The sequence below is a fragment of the Coregonus lavaretus genome (genome assembly GCF_964263955.1).
Source record: "Coregonus lavaretus genome assembly, contig: HAP1_SCAFFOLD_518, whole genome shotgun sequence".
Lineage (NCBI taxonomy): Eukaryota > Metazoa > Chordata > Actinopteri > Salmoniformes > Salmonidae > Coregonus > Coregonus lavaretus.
The window spans coordinates 301096-319263 of NW_028167098.1; the positions used below are offsets into that span (position 1 = coordinate 301096).

Genomic DNA, 18168 nt, shown 5'->3' on the forward strand with positions numbered 1-18168 from the left:
TTTCTAATCGGCACTCTGTATGTTGAGCCGTTTCGACTTCCAACTTCGACTTCCATTGCTGAAATATTAACATCCACAACGGTTTCATGAGCACAAAATACAGAAAACATTTCCCTCCAAAGTGAACATTGTTTTGCACTTTGCTAAACGTCACGCCGAAAGACCTACCGGCGCACATTTTCCTTAATTCTCAAAGGAGAAAATCCCAAGCCTTACTGCTGTGTCCATATTCCAACCCCAGTTCACCGAGGGGGGCTGTGTGAGCAGTTGTAGTTCTATAAATTATGATGTATAATGGAAGCACCGGAACAGCCTACTAAATCACCAGCTAGGATGAAAATGGAAGTCGTGTGGAGCAGTGCAGAGGGAATTCTCTATACCCCATTGTGTGCAGTAATTAAGCACTGTGGATAAACAATCTCAGAAGGGTGTCCAATAATGCAAGGGGGAAATTACAGACTTGCGTTTGCATGGCAAAGAACTGGAAAGACTTGACATGCCATATTGGGCAATGAGGGAGTGACTAAGGAAGCAGGGCTTGAGCATGGATTTGACACGATATATATTTTCAGTGTGTGCGTATGTGTGGATATACCCCATATAGCAATTCATATTAAATTCTACTTAGTGTAAAATGACCAGGATGAACCTATCTATCAGCTTGATTTATTCAAACATGCACTCAGATGGTATAGAATGCAGTACTGTATGTCCATGGGAGGAATATAGAACATGCAGCAGCATTGAGGACATGCATAACAGAGTGTGAATAACAATGTAACTTCATTACTATCTTAAGTGCCCTCTGTGTAGAATAGCATCATGATTTCACCCACTCCCATGTTGAGCATGTACTGTAATGTGCTAGAATATTAGATGTTTGGTCACTTTCCACTGACTTTTTATGCTCAACTGATAATGACAGAAAGTTGTTTTTTGCAACAAGCTCTGCAATATACCTGCAAGCTTATCTATTGTATTGAATCTGAATTGTTTAATATTTGCAGTATTGCAATTCTTTATTTACAATTAATACATTTTCAACTGGACAACACTGAAGGCACAAAATAACATAGAATGTGTGACATATATACAAAATGTACAGAATAAATAATGTAATCTACATTGGTATAAAATAAAGCTTACATAAAACATTTTTAGAGTTGAACAGGGTTGCTTACTCAGTCAGAATAATAAAGAACGCATATCCTGAACATTTATCATGCTGAGAGAAACTGGTCGGATGTGATTTGTAAAAATGACACTCAAACAAAGGTTCTTAAACACCTCAGTAGTTATGTCCCCTTCAATAGTAGGAAAAGAACAACAATAAACAGGAAGTGTTGTTCAACAGTAAATTGATTGTCATGCACCATCTTTTAAATGGTGTTTGATTAGTGCAATGCATTTTTTTTTTTTTACAGATACAAGATATGATTTATATATGTACTGGGACTTTTAAGTGCTATGTTTTGGGAAAATGGATTTGTATCAACACGTTCCCACTGGTTGGAATACAAAATGTGGTATTGAAATAACGCAGGGGCTAAATCTAATGAATGATAGCACTAATGTGCACTCCATCATTGAGACCCAGAACACGTTGGCATTTTGTTAAGTCTATGGCACTTTGAGCATGCTGATTATGGCATATGATTGAAACAGCCTGACATAGTTGATGGAAAGCATTGAGGCCTGCCAAAGATCTAAGCTCAACTGGTTAAAAAAAACATACCCCTGCAGTACCTATTTGCCTTTCTACCAGATAATTACATTTGGGCAAGATATCTGTTATATCAGCAACTTCAAGTGCTGTCTGTCTATAGGACAACAAAATAACAAGAAAATAGATCATTATACAGTATATTCTGTGCTACAAATGACTTGTATGTCCAAGACCGCTGTGGGATATGTAGGTCTTAGACTGTGAACATATTAGAGGGCAGTTTTGGACAAGGCACTTCTCGAGTTGAATATAAAACCATGAGTTGTCTTTTTATATCAGTTAAATGCAGTTTGATGCTCCAGAACCTCCAAATAATCTGGCTCGGTGTGTAGGTTAGCTTTGAGTTCAAAGTACTCATTTTTCGTTTGTTCCACCATGACCTTCCGCGGTCCCGACAACATAATAGTCTCCATTAATTTCAGTTCCTCGTGGTGTCCTGGGACCTGCATCTCTACCGTTGGTTGCAGCTGGGACATGTTTTTTCTGAGGTATTCCGTAATTCCGAGCTGCTGCAGCTCCCTAACCCTCTCCCTCTCTAGTATGTTTTTATAGAGGGAGCTCGCATCTCCGAGTGTTACGAACTCAGTTGGGCAGTCTGACGTCACAGCTCTGAACTTCAAATTAGAGCCTGTGAGAGGGGAAGTATTCTCTGTCTCCATGATGCTACGACAGATGTGCTTTGGTTCGTCCAGTTCATCGAGGTCGGTGTCATATTCTTTATGCTGAGCGCAGTAGGTGGGGTTGCGGCAGATCTGGACGATGGGGCTGTGTGAGCGCTCGTCGTACACAGGGCTTCCTGTCCTCTGTGCCAGTGTGTGGTGGGTGGTTTTCTGGCCGTACATGCTGTATTGCAGGTGGATGGGGCTGCTGCTCTCCCGCGGCTGCTCCTCCGCCTGTTTCTTCTTCACTCTCCTTCGCCGTCTGTGCACGAGGTACACCACGATGCCCGCCGAACAGAAGATGACCATGAGGAAGATGACGAGCAAGCTAAGGATCAGAACGGAGAGCGGAACTGAGTCCATGATGGAGCTGAAGAAACCGCTCCTAGCGCCGTCAATCGCCACTGTGCTTGTCACACTCTCGTCCTCGTCTGTGGGCAAGGAGTAGGTCACCAGGCCGGGGCACAGCAACTCATTTCTGAGGGCCCTCAGCTCAGCCTTTGCCACTTTTCTCGGTGTGTGACACAAAATGGAACCTATGACTGTGTCCTTCCTCAGCTTCTCAACCCACTGTTTGAGACTGACTAAGTCACAGCTGCAGTCCCAGGGGTTGTCCTCTAAATAAATCTGCTCTAAAGAGTCAAGCTGGTCCAGCACGTTGCTAACGGGCAGGTGAATGAGCAGATTTTTCCTCAGGTTCAGTTTGGTGAGGGGCACGTTGCGAAATATCTGCAATGGGAGACTAGTCAGCAGATTGTTATTCAAAGACAAGAGTTTGAGATTTGGCAAAGGATTAAAAGCTCCTGGAACAATTTCTTTGATAATGTTGTATTCCAAATATAGGTATTCAAGGTTGTGGAGTCCAATGAACATGGTCGCGGAAAGCGTTTCAATTCTGTTGCCGTTGAGATAAAGTTTTTTCAAATTGCTTAAGCTGAGAAAAGTTTCATTGTCAACGTAATCGATTCGATTGTTGGCCAAATTTAATAACTCCAAACCGTCATATGTGACAAAGTCATATTTTAACAGTCTCTGAATCATATTTCCTGTGAGCACCAGCTTGGTGGGGCTTTGCTCAAGTATTCCAATATCTGATATCCGCTGAATCCCTCTGTCCTGACAATGCATTAAAAACCCAGCCACAGGGTGATTGTGACAAGAACAGTGCTCCACACAAGGACTCCCTGGAACATAAGCAGGTGTCGGAATCTTTGCGTCATCCTTGGCGTCCTCCAACTTCGGAATCTCTGCCACTTTGGAAGACGGAGTGACCACCATGTCCAGTGACTTGGAAGGCTCCTCTAAGTTGATATCGGCGTGAGAGGGGCAGAGAACATCCCGCTTGATTTTGGCCAGGATGGTGCCCCTGAGATGGTGGGGGCTGCTGCAGACCACCTCCCCAATGGCCGACTGGGCCCGCATGTTCTCCATCCAGATCTTTAGGTGAAGGATCTCACAATCGCACATCCAGTCGTTGTCCTCCAGAAGAAGCTCCATGATCCGCCCAATGTGCTCCAGGAAGCCAACGTAAGGCAGGGTCTGTAACTGGTTCCCCCGCAGGTCCAAGTGGGTGAGCGGAACAAACCGGAAAATATTGCTGGGAAGAAACTTGATGGTGTTGTCATTGAGGATCAGAACTTTGAGGCGGATGAGTTTGTTGAATGCCCCCGGCTCGACCACGCGAATGAAGTTTGTGTCCGCCTGGAGAAACTCCAAATTTACCAAGCCGTGAAAAGTGTCTTCTTTCAACATGACCAGGAAATTACTGTTGATGTGGAGCTTCTTCAGGGAGCCCAGTGCACTGAAGACCCCAGGTTCAAGCTCTTGTATGCTATTAGCCCCGAGATGAAGCGAAACGGCATTCTTTAAACCTTCCAAGTCTTCTGCACACAACTCCACCAAGTCGTTTTTGTACAGATTGAGATGGAAAGGTAGAGCTGACGGCACTTTGATTTGGGAGATCTTGCTGATATTTCTCTCCTCACAGTTAAGATACAGGATGCCATCTTTTTCTTCACAAGTACACAATGAGTCACAGGATTCGCTCAGAAATGCCTTGGAGGGCTGGATGTCTTGGAAACAAGCAGCAGCGAAAAAAGAGCAAAGGAAAACGATGCAGGGTAGCATTTTCTGTCCGGTGTATCTGCAAAACAGAAAGAGGAGGGAGGGATGGAGGGAGAGAGGGAGGGAGGGAGGGAGGGAGAGAGCGAGAGATGTTACCAAAATGTAATTGACTTGGAAAATAATAAAAACATAGGTTAAATCAATAAAGTATCTGTTTATATATTTTTGCTATAAGTATCTTAACTACTTTGAGTAGATTATCTGTCCCTTCAGACAGACAAAGCATGGCCTCCTATTACAGAAAGTACATTTACCCATTCTTTCAGAACTGTGCATATACTTTTAATCCTGGATCATAAGGTCAATGCAATTCTCACAGTATAGAAAATGAACTTTAAACTGAATACAATTGCCTTTATTGATGTATCATATGCATGAAGGGAGAATACAGTTATCTTGGAAGGAGCTGGAGATGTGAGGAATTCATTTTCTTTAAAACATGCATGGCCTAGTGAACATTGGAATCTTGTTTACATGGCCACAATACCTCATATACAAGGTAAGGTAGAAAACTTCATCTGTTTAAATAATACACTTGGGTATGGCCTAGAATAGATTTGATCCATGTTTTTTACCAAAGAAGAGGCAGCATCAATGAAATACTTGTTTTCCTCAAATGAGCAAACTTATTTTCTCACCCATGCAATTTTCTTTTTCGAAATCTCTCATAAAGCAATGTATGATCATCACACGAAGCGATGCTATTTCATTGATTCTCCCTAGATACCAAACTAGTTTGATACTATAGGTTGGGTGTATTGTGCAGTATGACAGGCCTCACACTGTTGGATGACAGCTCTGCACTGCATTGGTCGAAGAAAAAAATTCCACTGATCAAAGACTGAATGCTTTATCACTAAATGCTTTATCACTGAATCCGTTATCACTAAATGTTTTACTATTGACACGTGACTGGGTGCATTATACAATGGATGACAACAGGGTCAGGATAGGGGGAAAAAAATTGTCCCACATCTATTTTCAGAATCAAATGTGTATAGCTTGTGGCGAAGCGACTACACAGATCCATTGGAGTCCAGTGAAGCCTTATAATTCCTTCTCATGCATGTAAGCAGGGCAACTCATCAGCAAGCAGTTACTGAGCTAGTAAGAGGTCATAGAAAAATAACTGGGAAAACGGTGCATTCTGAACGAAAGAAAAATTACCTCGGAAATAAAACGTGTATTACTCATCCCCTGCGGCCATTGTAATATACACAATGATCCTTGTCCATATATCGCCAGACAAATAAGTCATTCACTCTGTTTGCTTCATATTGCTCTCAAGTGCAATCTGTTAGGTGGTTCCTGCTTGGTGGGTCCATTGCACCCTTATCCTGCATCACTGACGGTGTATTAACATAACCGTGGCAGGTAGCCTAGCGGTTAAGGGCGTTGGGCCAGTAAACAAAAGGTCACTGGTTCGAATCCCTCAGCTGACTAGGTGAAGAATCTGTCGACGTGTCCTTGAGCAAGGCACTTAAACCTAATTACTCCTGAAAAGTCTGCTAAATGACTCAAATGTAAATGTCACGGTGGTGTGGAATATTCACAATTTAGTATATCAACCCTGTTATTAAGTCATAGCAAATCATAGCTTTCAGCTAAACAACAGATACTATTGCTGTTTCCTCCCGTTTGAGACCATTGTTTGCCCATTTAAATTGATTTGCGGTGACTGATGCTCCTAATACTTCCCCTCTGCCCAGAGCAGAGCAGTTCACATGGCACTGATATAGCCTTGTAGACACATCCTCGGTAAAGGGGAATGACATATATGCTAAAGCGTCAATCATTATTTCATATAGCTGCTCTTTTCTGCCTCTAAGCATTGCAGACACAGGATACTACTGTTACTTCTATTGCTACATCTACATCTACTGCTACCACCATCAACACTAACAAGACTACTATTACTACTATTGTATACACTGAGTGTACAAAACATGCTCTTTCCATGACAGACTGACCAGGTGAATCCAGGTGAAAGCTATGATCCCTTATTGGTGTCATCTGTTAAATCCACTTCAAATCAGTGTAGCAGAAGGGGAGGAGACAGGTTAAAGAAGGATTTCTAAGCCTTGAGACAATTGAGACATGGATTGTGGAGTGCCTTTGAACAGGGTATGATAGTAGGTGCCAGGTGCACCGGTTTGAGTGTGTCAAGAACTGCAGCGCTGCTGGGTTTTTCACACTCAACAGTTTCCCCGTGTGTATCAAGAATGGTCCACCTCCCAAAGGACATCCAGCCAACATGACACAACTATGGGAAGCATTGGAGTCAACATGGGCCAGCATCCCTGTGGAACGCTTTCAATACCTTGTAGAGTGCATGCCCCAATGAATTGAGGCTGTTCTTAGGGCAAAAGGAGGTGGAACTCAATATTAGGAAGGTGTTCCTAACGTTTTGTACACTCAGTGCATAATTATGGGTGGTTATGAAAGGCTTCAGTATTTTACATAGTTTTTAATAATGGAATGGTCAAGATGTCTTTATCACTATCAACAGAGGCTTTGACTTTAACAGAAATATACCCAATATATTCCACATTTTGGCATTTCTTCCAGAGCAGGGGGTCTTCCACAGCAATGTCATCCATTACGCAACCAAACCCTGATGCCCCCCCCCACAGCATTGATAACGGACACACAGTGGCTAAGAGATAGCAGGCGTCCATGATGTTACATCACGTCAGCTGCGAACCCAGCTCCATTCAGGCGGCCAATCTTACAGCACACACACACAGCTGATCCCCCGACGAGATAGCTATAATTGGTGCCTGATTGACTAAACACCTCCGTGCACACGCCTTGCCACAAGAGACAATGCAGCACATTCTTTACAGTGTGCCCGGCTGGTGGGCCCCTCCTCGTTGATAGCGAGCATATGCGTGATAGGCTAATAATAGCAGCGCGACAGGAGGGCACCCAGCTTCCCTGGTAAAGACGATTTAGCAGGCGTGCATTTCAAATGGTCTGTTTAACTAATTTGGTGCAATTGTTTTTCGCAAGGATTATCAGTCAGATGTACCAAGTGACTTTAAATATGTTTTGCAAGAAAGACATCTGCAGATAGCAGATGTACATTTCTGTGCGAATAGTTCTCACAATAAAGGCACTAGGTTCTGCAGTACTGTAAAACAGTACACTGCAGAATCTGGTCGAAAGGAATCCCCCTCCCTTACTCCCTAGTTAGACCAGAAATTAATTATTCTTCTGTTTTAAAGGAGACTTCGGATGAGGCCATTTGAGAATGTCACACACTGACAGAAGCAGTCATTGGATTATAGAGGGCCCATGATTTGTTTAAGAGTTGTCTTTACTTAAGTCATTACGGTAAAAGGAAGAGGATCTTCCATAACAGCACTGAGCTGCATGCCCAAAACCACAGACATGCCCAAACCTGGGAGATCTTGTAAAACTAGTCAACTTTCAATGCCTCATGATAAATCACTTTGACAAGTGACTGTAACAATTTCTCCTCACCACACAAAGTAGTGACAGTAAAAGTCTCATCAACAGATCTTGTTTTCTACAGAAGCATCATCCAAAATGACGTGATGTTGAAATAACTTACAATAACTTACTATTTGTTGGTATCCCTTTAATCTGTGTAGATCCATAACACAAAACAAGATTATAACATTTAAAGCCAACCCAAAACAAAAGGCTTTGATTTCAGTATAATCACTTTACACAACATTTTCAAGTCACGTACACCACTTTACCAGTTTCAAATCAACACCATGATTCAAATGGCCCCTCTAGATAGATAGGTGCTGTTAGTATATGATTAAGTATTTATGCATGGTGTATGGCATTGGCATTGGCATTTGTGTATTGACATGCACACTGACTGTACAAAGCATTAAGTACACCTGCTCTTTCCATGACATAGACTGACCAGGTGAATCCAGGTGAAAGCTATGATCCCTTATTGATGTCACTTGTTAAATCCACTTCAAACTGTGTAGATTAAGGGGAGGAGACAGGTTAAAGAAGGATTTTTAAGCCTTGAGACAATTGAGACATGGATTGTGTATGTGTGCCATTCAGTGGGTGAATGGGCAAGACAAAAAATGTAAATGCCTTTGAACGGGGTATGGTAGTAGGTGCCAGGCGTACCAGTTTGTGTCAAGAACTGCAACGCTGCTGGTTTTTTCACGCTCAACAGTTTCCCGTGTGTATCAAGAATGGTCCACCACCCAAAGGACATCCAGCCAACTTGCCACAACTGTCGGAAACATTGGAGTCAACATGGGCCAGCATCCCTGTGGAACGCTTTCGACACCTTGTAGAGCAAATTAGGAGCTTCTGCACACTGTATTGTGCAGTGCACGAATATGAACCTGGTAGAGGGCCCCTGCCCAATGTTCCCAGGCCAATTAATGGAAGGACAGTTCCCTATTCCAGTGTATTGGAAGTGATGTGCTTGCCCTACAGGGAAACCACTACTCCCACATACATCCACAGAGACGTCACCATGGTCCTCAGTCCACGGATGATAATAATTACATTCGCCCACTCAAGATAGACGAAAGGTCACTCACTCCCTGTTCCATTGCAACTATTTCATAAGGTCTGTGTGTGTGTGCATGTGTGTTTGTTTGTTTCCTGTTCTTGCCATCTTTTAAGCATTAAAAACAACCCTGTTCTGAAATATGCCAAATAAACAATGTTGTGGATGTACCTTGATTTGCACCTCCATTAATTAATACTCAATGACTTGCCTAACCAGGAATACAGTTAGTGGGAGTGTTCACGGGTGAACAGTCCAAATGGGAATTTACATGATCCTACCAAAGCAGGAATACAATCTAGCAAAATAACCATATAATGTAACCACTTTCTTCATGTTTTAAGTTAGATTTTAATGCACAGTGCATCAATTTGATGACAAACTCAACTTGGTCATCCTTTAGCTCAAAGACCATGCACTTACATGGAATCCATAGTCATATTCCATTCTGTTCTATTTTTTTTCCAATGTATAATATTCTTCTACACATGCCTACAATGTAGTTCATTTAAAACCTAGGCACGTGTATTTTATTTCATACATTCTAAAACAATATTTAATCTGCAGTTACAGTGCACAGTTGAGTAATTGCATTCTGGTTACATGGAAGGGTCAGGTACCTTCCATGTTAGATTGATGTTATAAATGCCCCATTTATGTGGTAGCCTAACTTTGCTGTTTTACACACAAAACATGTTGAAATTAGAACGTCTGCACAAATACATTTTGAGTCAAGTCAGCTGGTAAGATTAGTGTGTGCTTTTATTACCAATGGAAATCGGGAGGGAATATTTTAGGTGAGCGTATGCTGAATCATTGTACATGTTCTCAATGACGATTAATTGTAGTAGGCTAAATCAATGCGTTGCTAAAGATTTACAGTACGTGTAGTTGAATTTAATGTATGACCGTGCGCGTAAAATACCTTAATGTGTCTGTCGACCCAGGTGTACTTTAGCAGTTTTATTTCGACTAGTTCAACTGCCCTCACAAACTAAAGAGGTATTGAATCAGACAATCCCATTTGTAAATGGGGGATAACAATTTTCCAAGTTATGTCTTTCCAACCGCAATCTCTAAAAACACACGAGAACACCCCGAAGGTTTAGATACCAATATAATAACAATCGATATGTCTGTAGGTTATTTGGAGGAAAGCGAGTTCCCAGCCTCAGCTCCAGCTAGTCCGAACAAACCATAACATATCGAACGGACACCTGGATACCACACAAGACAGACGCAGGAAGTTGAAGTTACTATATGTCCTACCAGTCTAAAGAAAGGTTGTCAACAAACAATTTTGAGAAAGTAACGAACTTATAACAGTAGGCTACAAATTATGAGACTTCTCGTTCTTTGGATATGATAGGCTACTTACCCGTTGTGCAGAGCTAGAAAGACTGGCAAATCCAAAGGATGCTTGGGTTAGAGAGGTTGATCCATGTGGAGACGTAAGGATGCAAGGCATCAAAAGTCCCTCAAGCTGTTTATTTCAATTTTACAGCATCTTCTTTAGAGAATAGGCTAGGCATACTGGTGTAACTAACGTTAACTCTTGTCCCCTCTTGTTTTTGTAGAAGACTGTCGGCGTTTACAAATCCGATATTTCCATGATATTGCAAAGTGTTCAACCCGACACGATCCTAGTCCGAGGCAGTTTTTGGATGTGTTGGCCTTTCCACTTTATCTTTGATTAATTAATTAATTAATTAATGTAGATCCTTTATTAGTGTCTCTGGTCAGTCCTCTCTGTTAACTTAGTCGGTGCTAAGCTACCAGCAACTAAAAGGTGAGTACAACTGTAGAGCCTATTTGGTTTGCTGATCCTTCGTATAGTTCGTTAGAATGTGCATGCTTTCGAGCCACGGAAAGCTCCGAAGTATTGTAGTTGTTCTGGGCTCCTCCCCCCGAGACTTAGTGACTTTTATGGCATTGAATGGTGTTGTGGAACGCGTTTAGAGAACGGAATCTGGTTCTGTAGGTCAGGTTGCCTACAGTAGCCCTGTGAATGTTGATATAATATAATTATTTCGAATGTGTATATATAGATATCAATTCATTTGCGCCATTACAGATTCATTAGATATGTATCTAGATCAGTAATGTTTTATTTATGTTTTTGTTTGTGTGAAGATTAGTGTTTTTGTGGAAAAAATATTACCCTTCAGTTCTGAACTCTGGACTGTCACAATCTGAGTGACACCTTCCAGTGTAGCCTATATCAAATTCAACTGGATTCCAGTAGCCAGGTCAGCCTTAAGTGATTTCACTGTGGTGTTTGTTTACCTCTCCCTCCTGTCAACCTGTCATATCACCATTCATTCCTGAGTGCCTTGTTCACAGTGAATATTTCTTTGGGTCACACGACTGTCAGAAATAACAGGTTCCAAAGTATTTCAATGGTAAGTGTGTGTGTGTGTGTGTGTGTGCGCGTGTGTGTGCAGGCGTGTCCTTTATGGCTATGTGTGGTAAGCATGAATCCTAATATTTCAAGTGAACTACAAGGAATGTTTACTGCTCAGAGGTTACCTTGTAATGGTGTTTACATACATATGTTTTACAGTAAAATAAACCCTCACCGTGGCTGGCTTTTTACAGTTTCTATCAGGGAAGCTAGCAGTAGGCTAGGTGTTCAACACATCATATTTTATTCATGCTCAAAATAACAGGAGACAATGGATATGGTTTCACCCACTAGATATGAAAGACAATTGACATGTTTGACAGTTGTCATGAATAATGCAATGTAAACATGTTTAAGACATCCACATTGAAAATGTGTTCTCATCCTGAAAGCACATAGATACATATTATTGGTTATTTACATTCTATCAACACTACCAGTTACTGTATTCTTTCCATTACAATTTTACCTGTCACTCACTGAGGCCTCATACAATGGAAGTTATGTGTGAAGGTCTGAAGCTTAAGCAGCTGAACCATCCTTATAACGACTGTCTGTTGACAGTCTATGATACATTGGCCTATACAAACAAACACCCTGTGCATACTTCATCCTATATAAAATATAAATGGTTGGATGTTCTGGTTAGTAGTGCATGAGCTTGGATGGGATCTGACTCCAATTGAATCCCACAGTTACAGTATATATCATTACCATATATCTGACTGATTGTGTCAGGTGCATTTGGAAACTGTTCAAATAATGATTATCTGATCTGAAGATGTTCAAAGAATGATTATCTGATCTGAAGATGTTCAAAGAATGATTATCTGATTTGAAGATGCTCAAATATGATTATCTGATCTAAAGATGTTCAAATAATGATTAACTGATCTGAAGATGTTCAAAGAATGATGATCTGATCTGAAGATGTTCAAAGAATGATGATCTGATCTGAAGATGTTCAAAGAATGATGATCTGATCTGAAGATGTTCAAATAATGATGATCTGATCAGGGCGGCAGGTAGCTTAGTGGGTAAGAGCGTTGTGCCAGTAACCGAAAGGTCGCTGGTTCTAATCCCTGAGCCGACCAGGTGAAAAATCTGTCGATGGGCCCTTAAGCAAGGCACTTAACCCTAATTGCTCATGTAAGTCGCTTTGGATAAGAGCATCTGCTAAATGACTAAAATGTAAATGTAAGATGTTCAAATAATGATTATCTGATCTGAAGATGTTCAAAGAATGATTATCTGATCTGAAGATGTTCAAAAAGGGATTATCTGATCTGAAAAGGCATTGGGCTTCACTTACAATATTATACTCTCATGGGGTAAGATATATTAAGATAACATATAGAATAATCCATCTGTAGTTAGATTATTTAGTCCAACATTTGTTCATTGGGTTTACTGTTTCGTAACATCTAATTTGAATCAGAATTTGTCCCCACATTAAGTAAATAACAGTTATTTGAATCCTCACTAACTACTAATGAACAGCTTTTGAAAGTAGATGTCTTGGAGGTATTTGAATGAGACTGGTTCAGTATTTGAAGATATACAGTTGAAGTCGGAAGTTTACATACACCTTAGCCAAATACATTTAAACTCAGTTTTTCACAATTCCTGACATTTAATCCTAGTAGAAATTCCCTGTTTTAGGTCAGTTAGGATCACCACTTTATTTGAAGAATGTGAAATGTCAGAATAATAGTAGAGAGAATGATTTATTTCAGCTTTTATTTCTTTCATCACATTCCCAGTGGGTCAGAAGTTTACATACACTCAATTAGTATTTAGTATTTGGTAGCATTTCCTTTAAATTGTTTAACTTGGGTCAAACGTTTCGGGTAGCCTTCCACAAGCTTCCCACAATAAGTTGGGTGAATTTTGGCACATTCCTCCTGACAGAGCTGCTGTAACTGAGTCAGGTTTCTAGGCCTCCTTGCTCGCACACCCTTTTTCAGTTCTGCCCACAAATGTTCTATAGGATTGAGGTCAGGGCTTTGTGATGGCCACTCCAGTACCTTGACTTTGGTGTCCTTAAGCCATTTTGCCACAACTTTGGAAGTATGTTTGGGGTCATTGTCCATTTGGAAGACCCATTTTCGACCAATGCTGCCACCCCCGTGCTTCACGGTTGGGATGGTGTTCTTCGGCTTGCAAGCACCCCCTTTTTCCTCCAAACATAACGATGGTCATTATGGCCAAACAGTTCTATTTTTATTTCATCTACCAGAGGACATTTCTCCCAAAAGTATGATCTTTGTCCCCATGTGCAGTTGCAAACCGTAGTCTGGCATTTTTATGGGGGTTTTGGAGCAGTGTCTTCTTCCTTGCTGAGCGGCCTGTCAGGTTATGTCGATATAGGACTCGTTTTACTGTGGATATAGATACTTTTGTACCTGTTTCCTCCAGCATCTTCACAAGGTCCTTTGCTGTTGTTCTGGGATTGATTTGCACTTTTCACACCAAAGTATGTTCATCTCTAGGAGACAGAATGCGTCTCCTTCCTGAGTGGTATGACGGCTGCGTGGTCCCATGGTGTTTATACTGCGTACTATTGTTTGTACAGATGAACGTGGTACCTTCAGGCATTTGGAAATTGCTCCCAAGGATGAACCAGACTTGTGGAGGTCTACACATTTTTTTTCTGAGGTCTTGGCTGATTTCTTTTGATTTTCACATGATGTCAAGCAAAGAGGCACTGAGTTTGAAGGTAGGCCTTGAAATACATCCACAGGTATACCTCCAATTGACTCAAATGATGTCAATTAGCCTATCAGAAGCTTCTAAAGCCATGACATCATTTTCTGAAATGTTCCAAGCTGTTTAAAGGCACAGTCAACTTTGTGTATGTAAACTTCTGACCCACTGGAATTGTGATACAGTGAATTTTAAGTGAAATAATCTGTCTGTAAACAATTGTTGGAAAAATTACTTGTGTCATGCACAAAGTAGATGTCCTAACCGACTTGCCAAAACTATAGTTTGTTAACAAGAAATTTGTGGAGTGGTTGAAAAACAAGTTTTAATGACTCCAACCTAAGTGTATGTAAACTTCCGACTTCACCTGTAGCTAGAATTCAATCAAAGTTGCACTCTAACCATTGGGCTTGTCGTTTGAATCACAGATGTGGACTGTTTACGTTTGTGTGCATTAAGGCACTTTTAAGTTTTCTGTGGTTTGAGGCATTATCCACAATCGATTGAATTTCAGCCTTTCAGGTACATATTTCACAAAATATCAATCACAGAAAGTTTAGAGCCCAGCTGTCTAGCTCCAGTGTTTTCTTATGGTGATGCAAATATAGCACCTTTGAGCAAACATAATCTCACTGGAAGTTATACATTTGCTGAGAGTTTGTTTGTTTTGACCTGAAGGCACAATGTGCCTCATTGTTTTTGTTGACTCTCCCCACACACTGTCACAGTCTTAGACTCAACTGTACTACCCCACACTGTTCCTCTTTGTCCTCCTCCGAGGCATGTCACAACTGGCCATTTTCCATGAGGACCCCACTTTACCCTGGAGAAATAAGACAAACTGGGAAACACTGTAAAATACTGGGATTTTAATCTGAGGAGGCAACATGGGTGTCTGTAAACTGGTATAACGTCAACCCCGACCCCCAAATGAGTTCAAAGGTCATATTCAGGGTATACATGTTAAACACACTGGTATTGTAGATACAATGTTGATAGTAGAGATGCTCAACAAACTACAGTAATCACAGGCAATCAATTACAGTATGTACTGTATGTGCACAAATATATGTATCTTTAGAGGACAGTCAAGGTGGTCGCATATCTTTATTTGTGATGAACAATGTTATCAACTGATGCCTATATATGGTAAGTAGTATTTATGTAAATTCAAAGCTTTAGATGACAGCTTCTTTTGACAGTTCCAGTATTTATTTTCTCTGTTTCGTTTACAGAGACATATTGGTGAAATGATGGAGAGCCTATCTACGGAGCTGGTTTCAAGGCCCAGCCTTCATCAAACATGAAATTATGACGATGAGGGGAGTGAGATGAGTGAGGTCGGTGAGGTGTGAGCATATCATTTCCCATAATGAGAGACGAATACACAGGAACCAGGTCCCAACTTGTCAGATTCTCAGTAACTGGTAGCATAACCTGTTCTGGCAGAGTTTCACAATCCAGCCATGCATTAGCTACATTGACAGAGCATTGTTTTTCTATGTAATAGATGGTGATACGGTAGGGTAAGAAAAGATAAAGAAACATTATTGTACTTCTCTTTGATGCCAGAAGTGTGGGAACATTTATTGTAGTAATTAGATGGAATTTGTCATCACAATGTAAACGTTTGAGAAAATCAAAATGGTATTATATTACTGTAAACTTTTATAAAAATGTTGATAATAATCTCATAGAAATCCTGCACCCACCACTAGCAAATATCAAAACAAAATGTATAGGTTATGAGTATTACTGTGCATTGACATTGCAATAACAGATTCTCAGCACACAGGAATGCAGAAAGACATGTCCCGACTCAATTGAAATTCTGACCTTTTCACTTTCAATCATCAGAGGCAGGCAGTAACAATCTGAAGTACAGGTCCTGTAAATCCAGAGGCCACATCCACAAACAATTTCAAAAAAGGTCCTAGGAATCCTGTTAAAACCTGTTTTAAGACCAAAAAAACTCCCAGCTCAGAGTAGGTTTTAGGATGACGTTAAGACACTGCTCAGACAGTAAAATCAACTCTCATCTCTCATGACAGTTTGAGGTACCACAAAGTTACCACAATTATAGGATCTTAATTTGCCCTATATTGTCAGATCAAAATAATCCAGCAGCAACAGGATTTGAACATTTAGTCCATAATGTTGGTTGATCACTTTGCCTACTCTTTATCCATGCCTAATAGGTTGGCAGGCATAACCTTTTTTTGTACCAATTCTGATGGTTGTTAAAAGTGAAATCTTGACAACGTTACCATTATAACAACACACTCTTCTAACATCACACCGCTTAATAACTCTAAATCACTTTCGCACACTAGGCATCAAGTAACTTGCCGATAATGTTGCATACAATGTTTGAAAGGTCTATCGACAACGTTACCATTATAACAACACACTCTTCTAACATCACACCGCTTAATAACTCTAAATCACTTTCGCACACTAGGCATCAAGTAACTTGCCGATAATGTTGCATACAATGTTTGAAAGGTCTATCGACAACGTTACCATTATAACAACACACTCTTCTAACATCACACCGCTTAATAACTCTAAATCACTTTCGCACACTAGGCATCAAGTAACTTGCCGATAATGTTGCATACAACATTTGAAAGGTCTATCATTTTCATCGAACACAATCAAAGTTAACATAAGCCATAGATGCCTTCAATTGGCATGCCTAATTTAGGCATATTTTTTAACAATGTGATATTGTGCTCCAAAGGTATAACTTAAAATAACATAACGTAGGTAATTCAATAATAAAAAATAATAAAAAAAATGTTTATTTATTAGCATAGTGGTTATAGGTATTTAGGCATATCGTGTGAAATACGCCTCATGTGAAATCCTTGTCAAAAGTGCAAGAGATACTGTTGCATGTAGGTCTAGATTATTTATGGGATGATCATATACAAATAACAAAACATTATTTGAACACCTTCATAGCAGTTGCATAAGGCGCAGGAACCACTGACTCACTACCTTTTACTATTATCAACACACTTGCTGCTAACTCTTAACTGGTTAGGCCAAATCAAATCAAATCAAATTGTATTTGTCAAATGCGCCGAATACAACAGGTATAGACCTTACCGTGAAATGCTTACTTACAAGCCCTTAACTAACAATGCAGTTAAGAACAATAAGAGTTAAGAAAATAAATAACCTAAAGTAAAAAAAAAAAAAAAAAGATAAGAGGTTTCCTAACTATCTGTCGACTAGGTGGGACTCTTATGACTAAAGAGGCTTCATGCATAGCTTTTATTTTGACCCATGAGTAGGAGTAAAATGTATCTATTCTCAGCCCTTACGACCAATTGTTTATGTGGATACTAACTTAAGATGTGATTATGTGACTCAGACTTGCACGTAATTGCATTGTAAATCCAATGTCAATATTAATGGGAGATGTGTTGTACTGCAGACATATGACTCAGGTTAGGATTCTGTCTATAATGATCAAAATGAGTGGCCCATGGGTTTATTCATTTGCGGACATGTAACAAAATGTTTTTGCACCATAACAAACGTTTTGCAACAGAAAAATTAAAACAAGTGTTTCTTATTGGACAAGGTTAGAAAGGGGTCTTCTCGTTTTGGCCACATTGCTTCGGTTTGGTTCCTAGTGAATATACCCCAGGCCTACTGCTGTCTTGTCACTGATAAGGTTGATTTGTTTTTCTGAAGCATCAGTTGAGGACCATTTGGAGTAAAACAGCAAACAATAAGTTTGTCTGAAAGATGGTAAATGAGCCACAACAGATTGTTCTTTGATCTTTTCTTAAATCCCTAAAAGTTACAACAGAGTAATTCAAACATTGCTTTACTGCTTTCTGATTGTTTTCCAAATAACAAGCATTTAACTAAATGATGATGTATATCAACAAAACACTGGGCTGTAGCATGCTGTATCTTTTTGATGTTGCTTGTGTCAAAGTAAAAATGAGCTTGAAGGCTACCAATGATGAGGGAAGTGAACGTGAAGGTTTGGCATAGTGAGTTGTGTTTC

At 40.3% G+C, this 18168-nt stretch overlaps 1 protein-coding gene across 1 annotated transcript; it reads right to left on the reverse strand.

Annotated features, from left to right (window-relative positions):
- Nucleotides 1–1002: 1002 nt before the first annotated feature.
- Nucleotides 1003–10554, reverse strand: LOC311113875 (SLIT and NTRK-like protein 6). The gene is given in 3 exon segments (XM_084189161.1): nt 1003–4528; nt 10407–10430; nt 10432–10554. Coding segments are annotated over 3 exon segments (2616 nt in total). The 5' UTR covers nt 10497–10554; the 3' UTR covers nt 1003–2001.
- Between the last annotated feature and the right edge of the window lie 7614 nt (nt 10555–18168).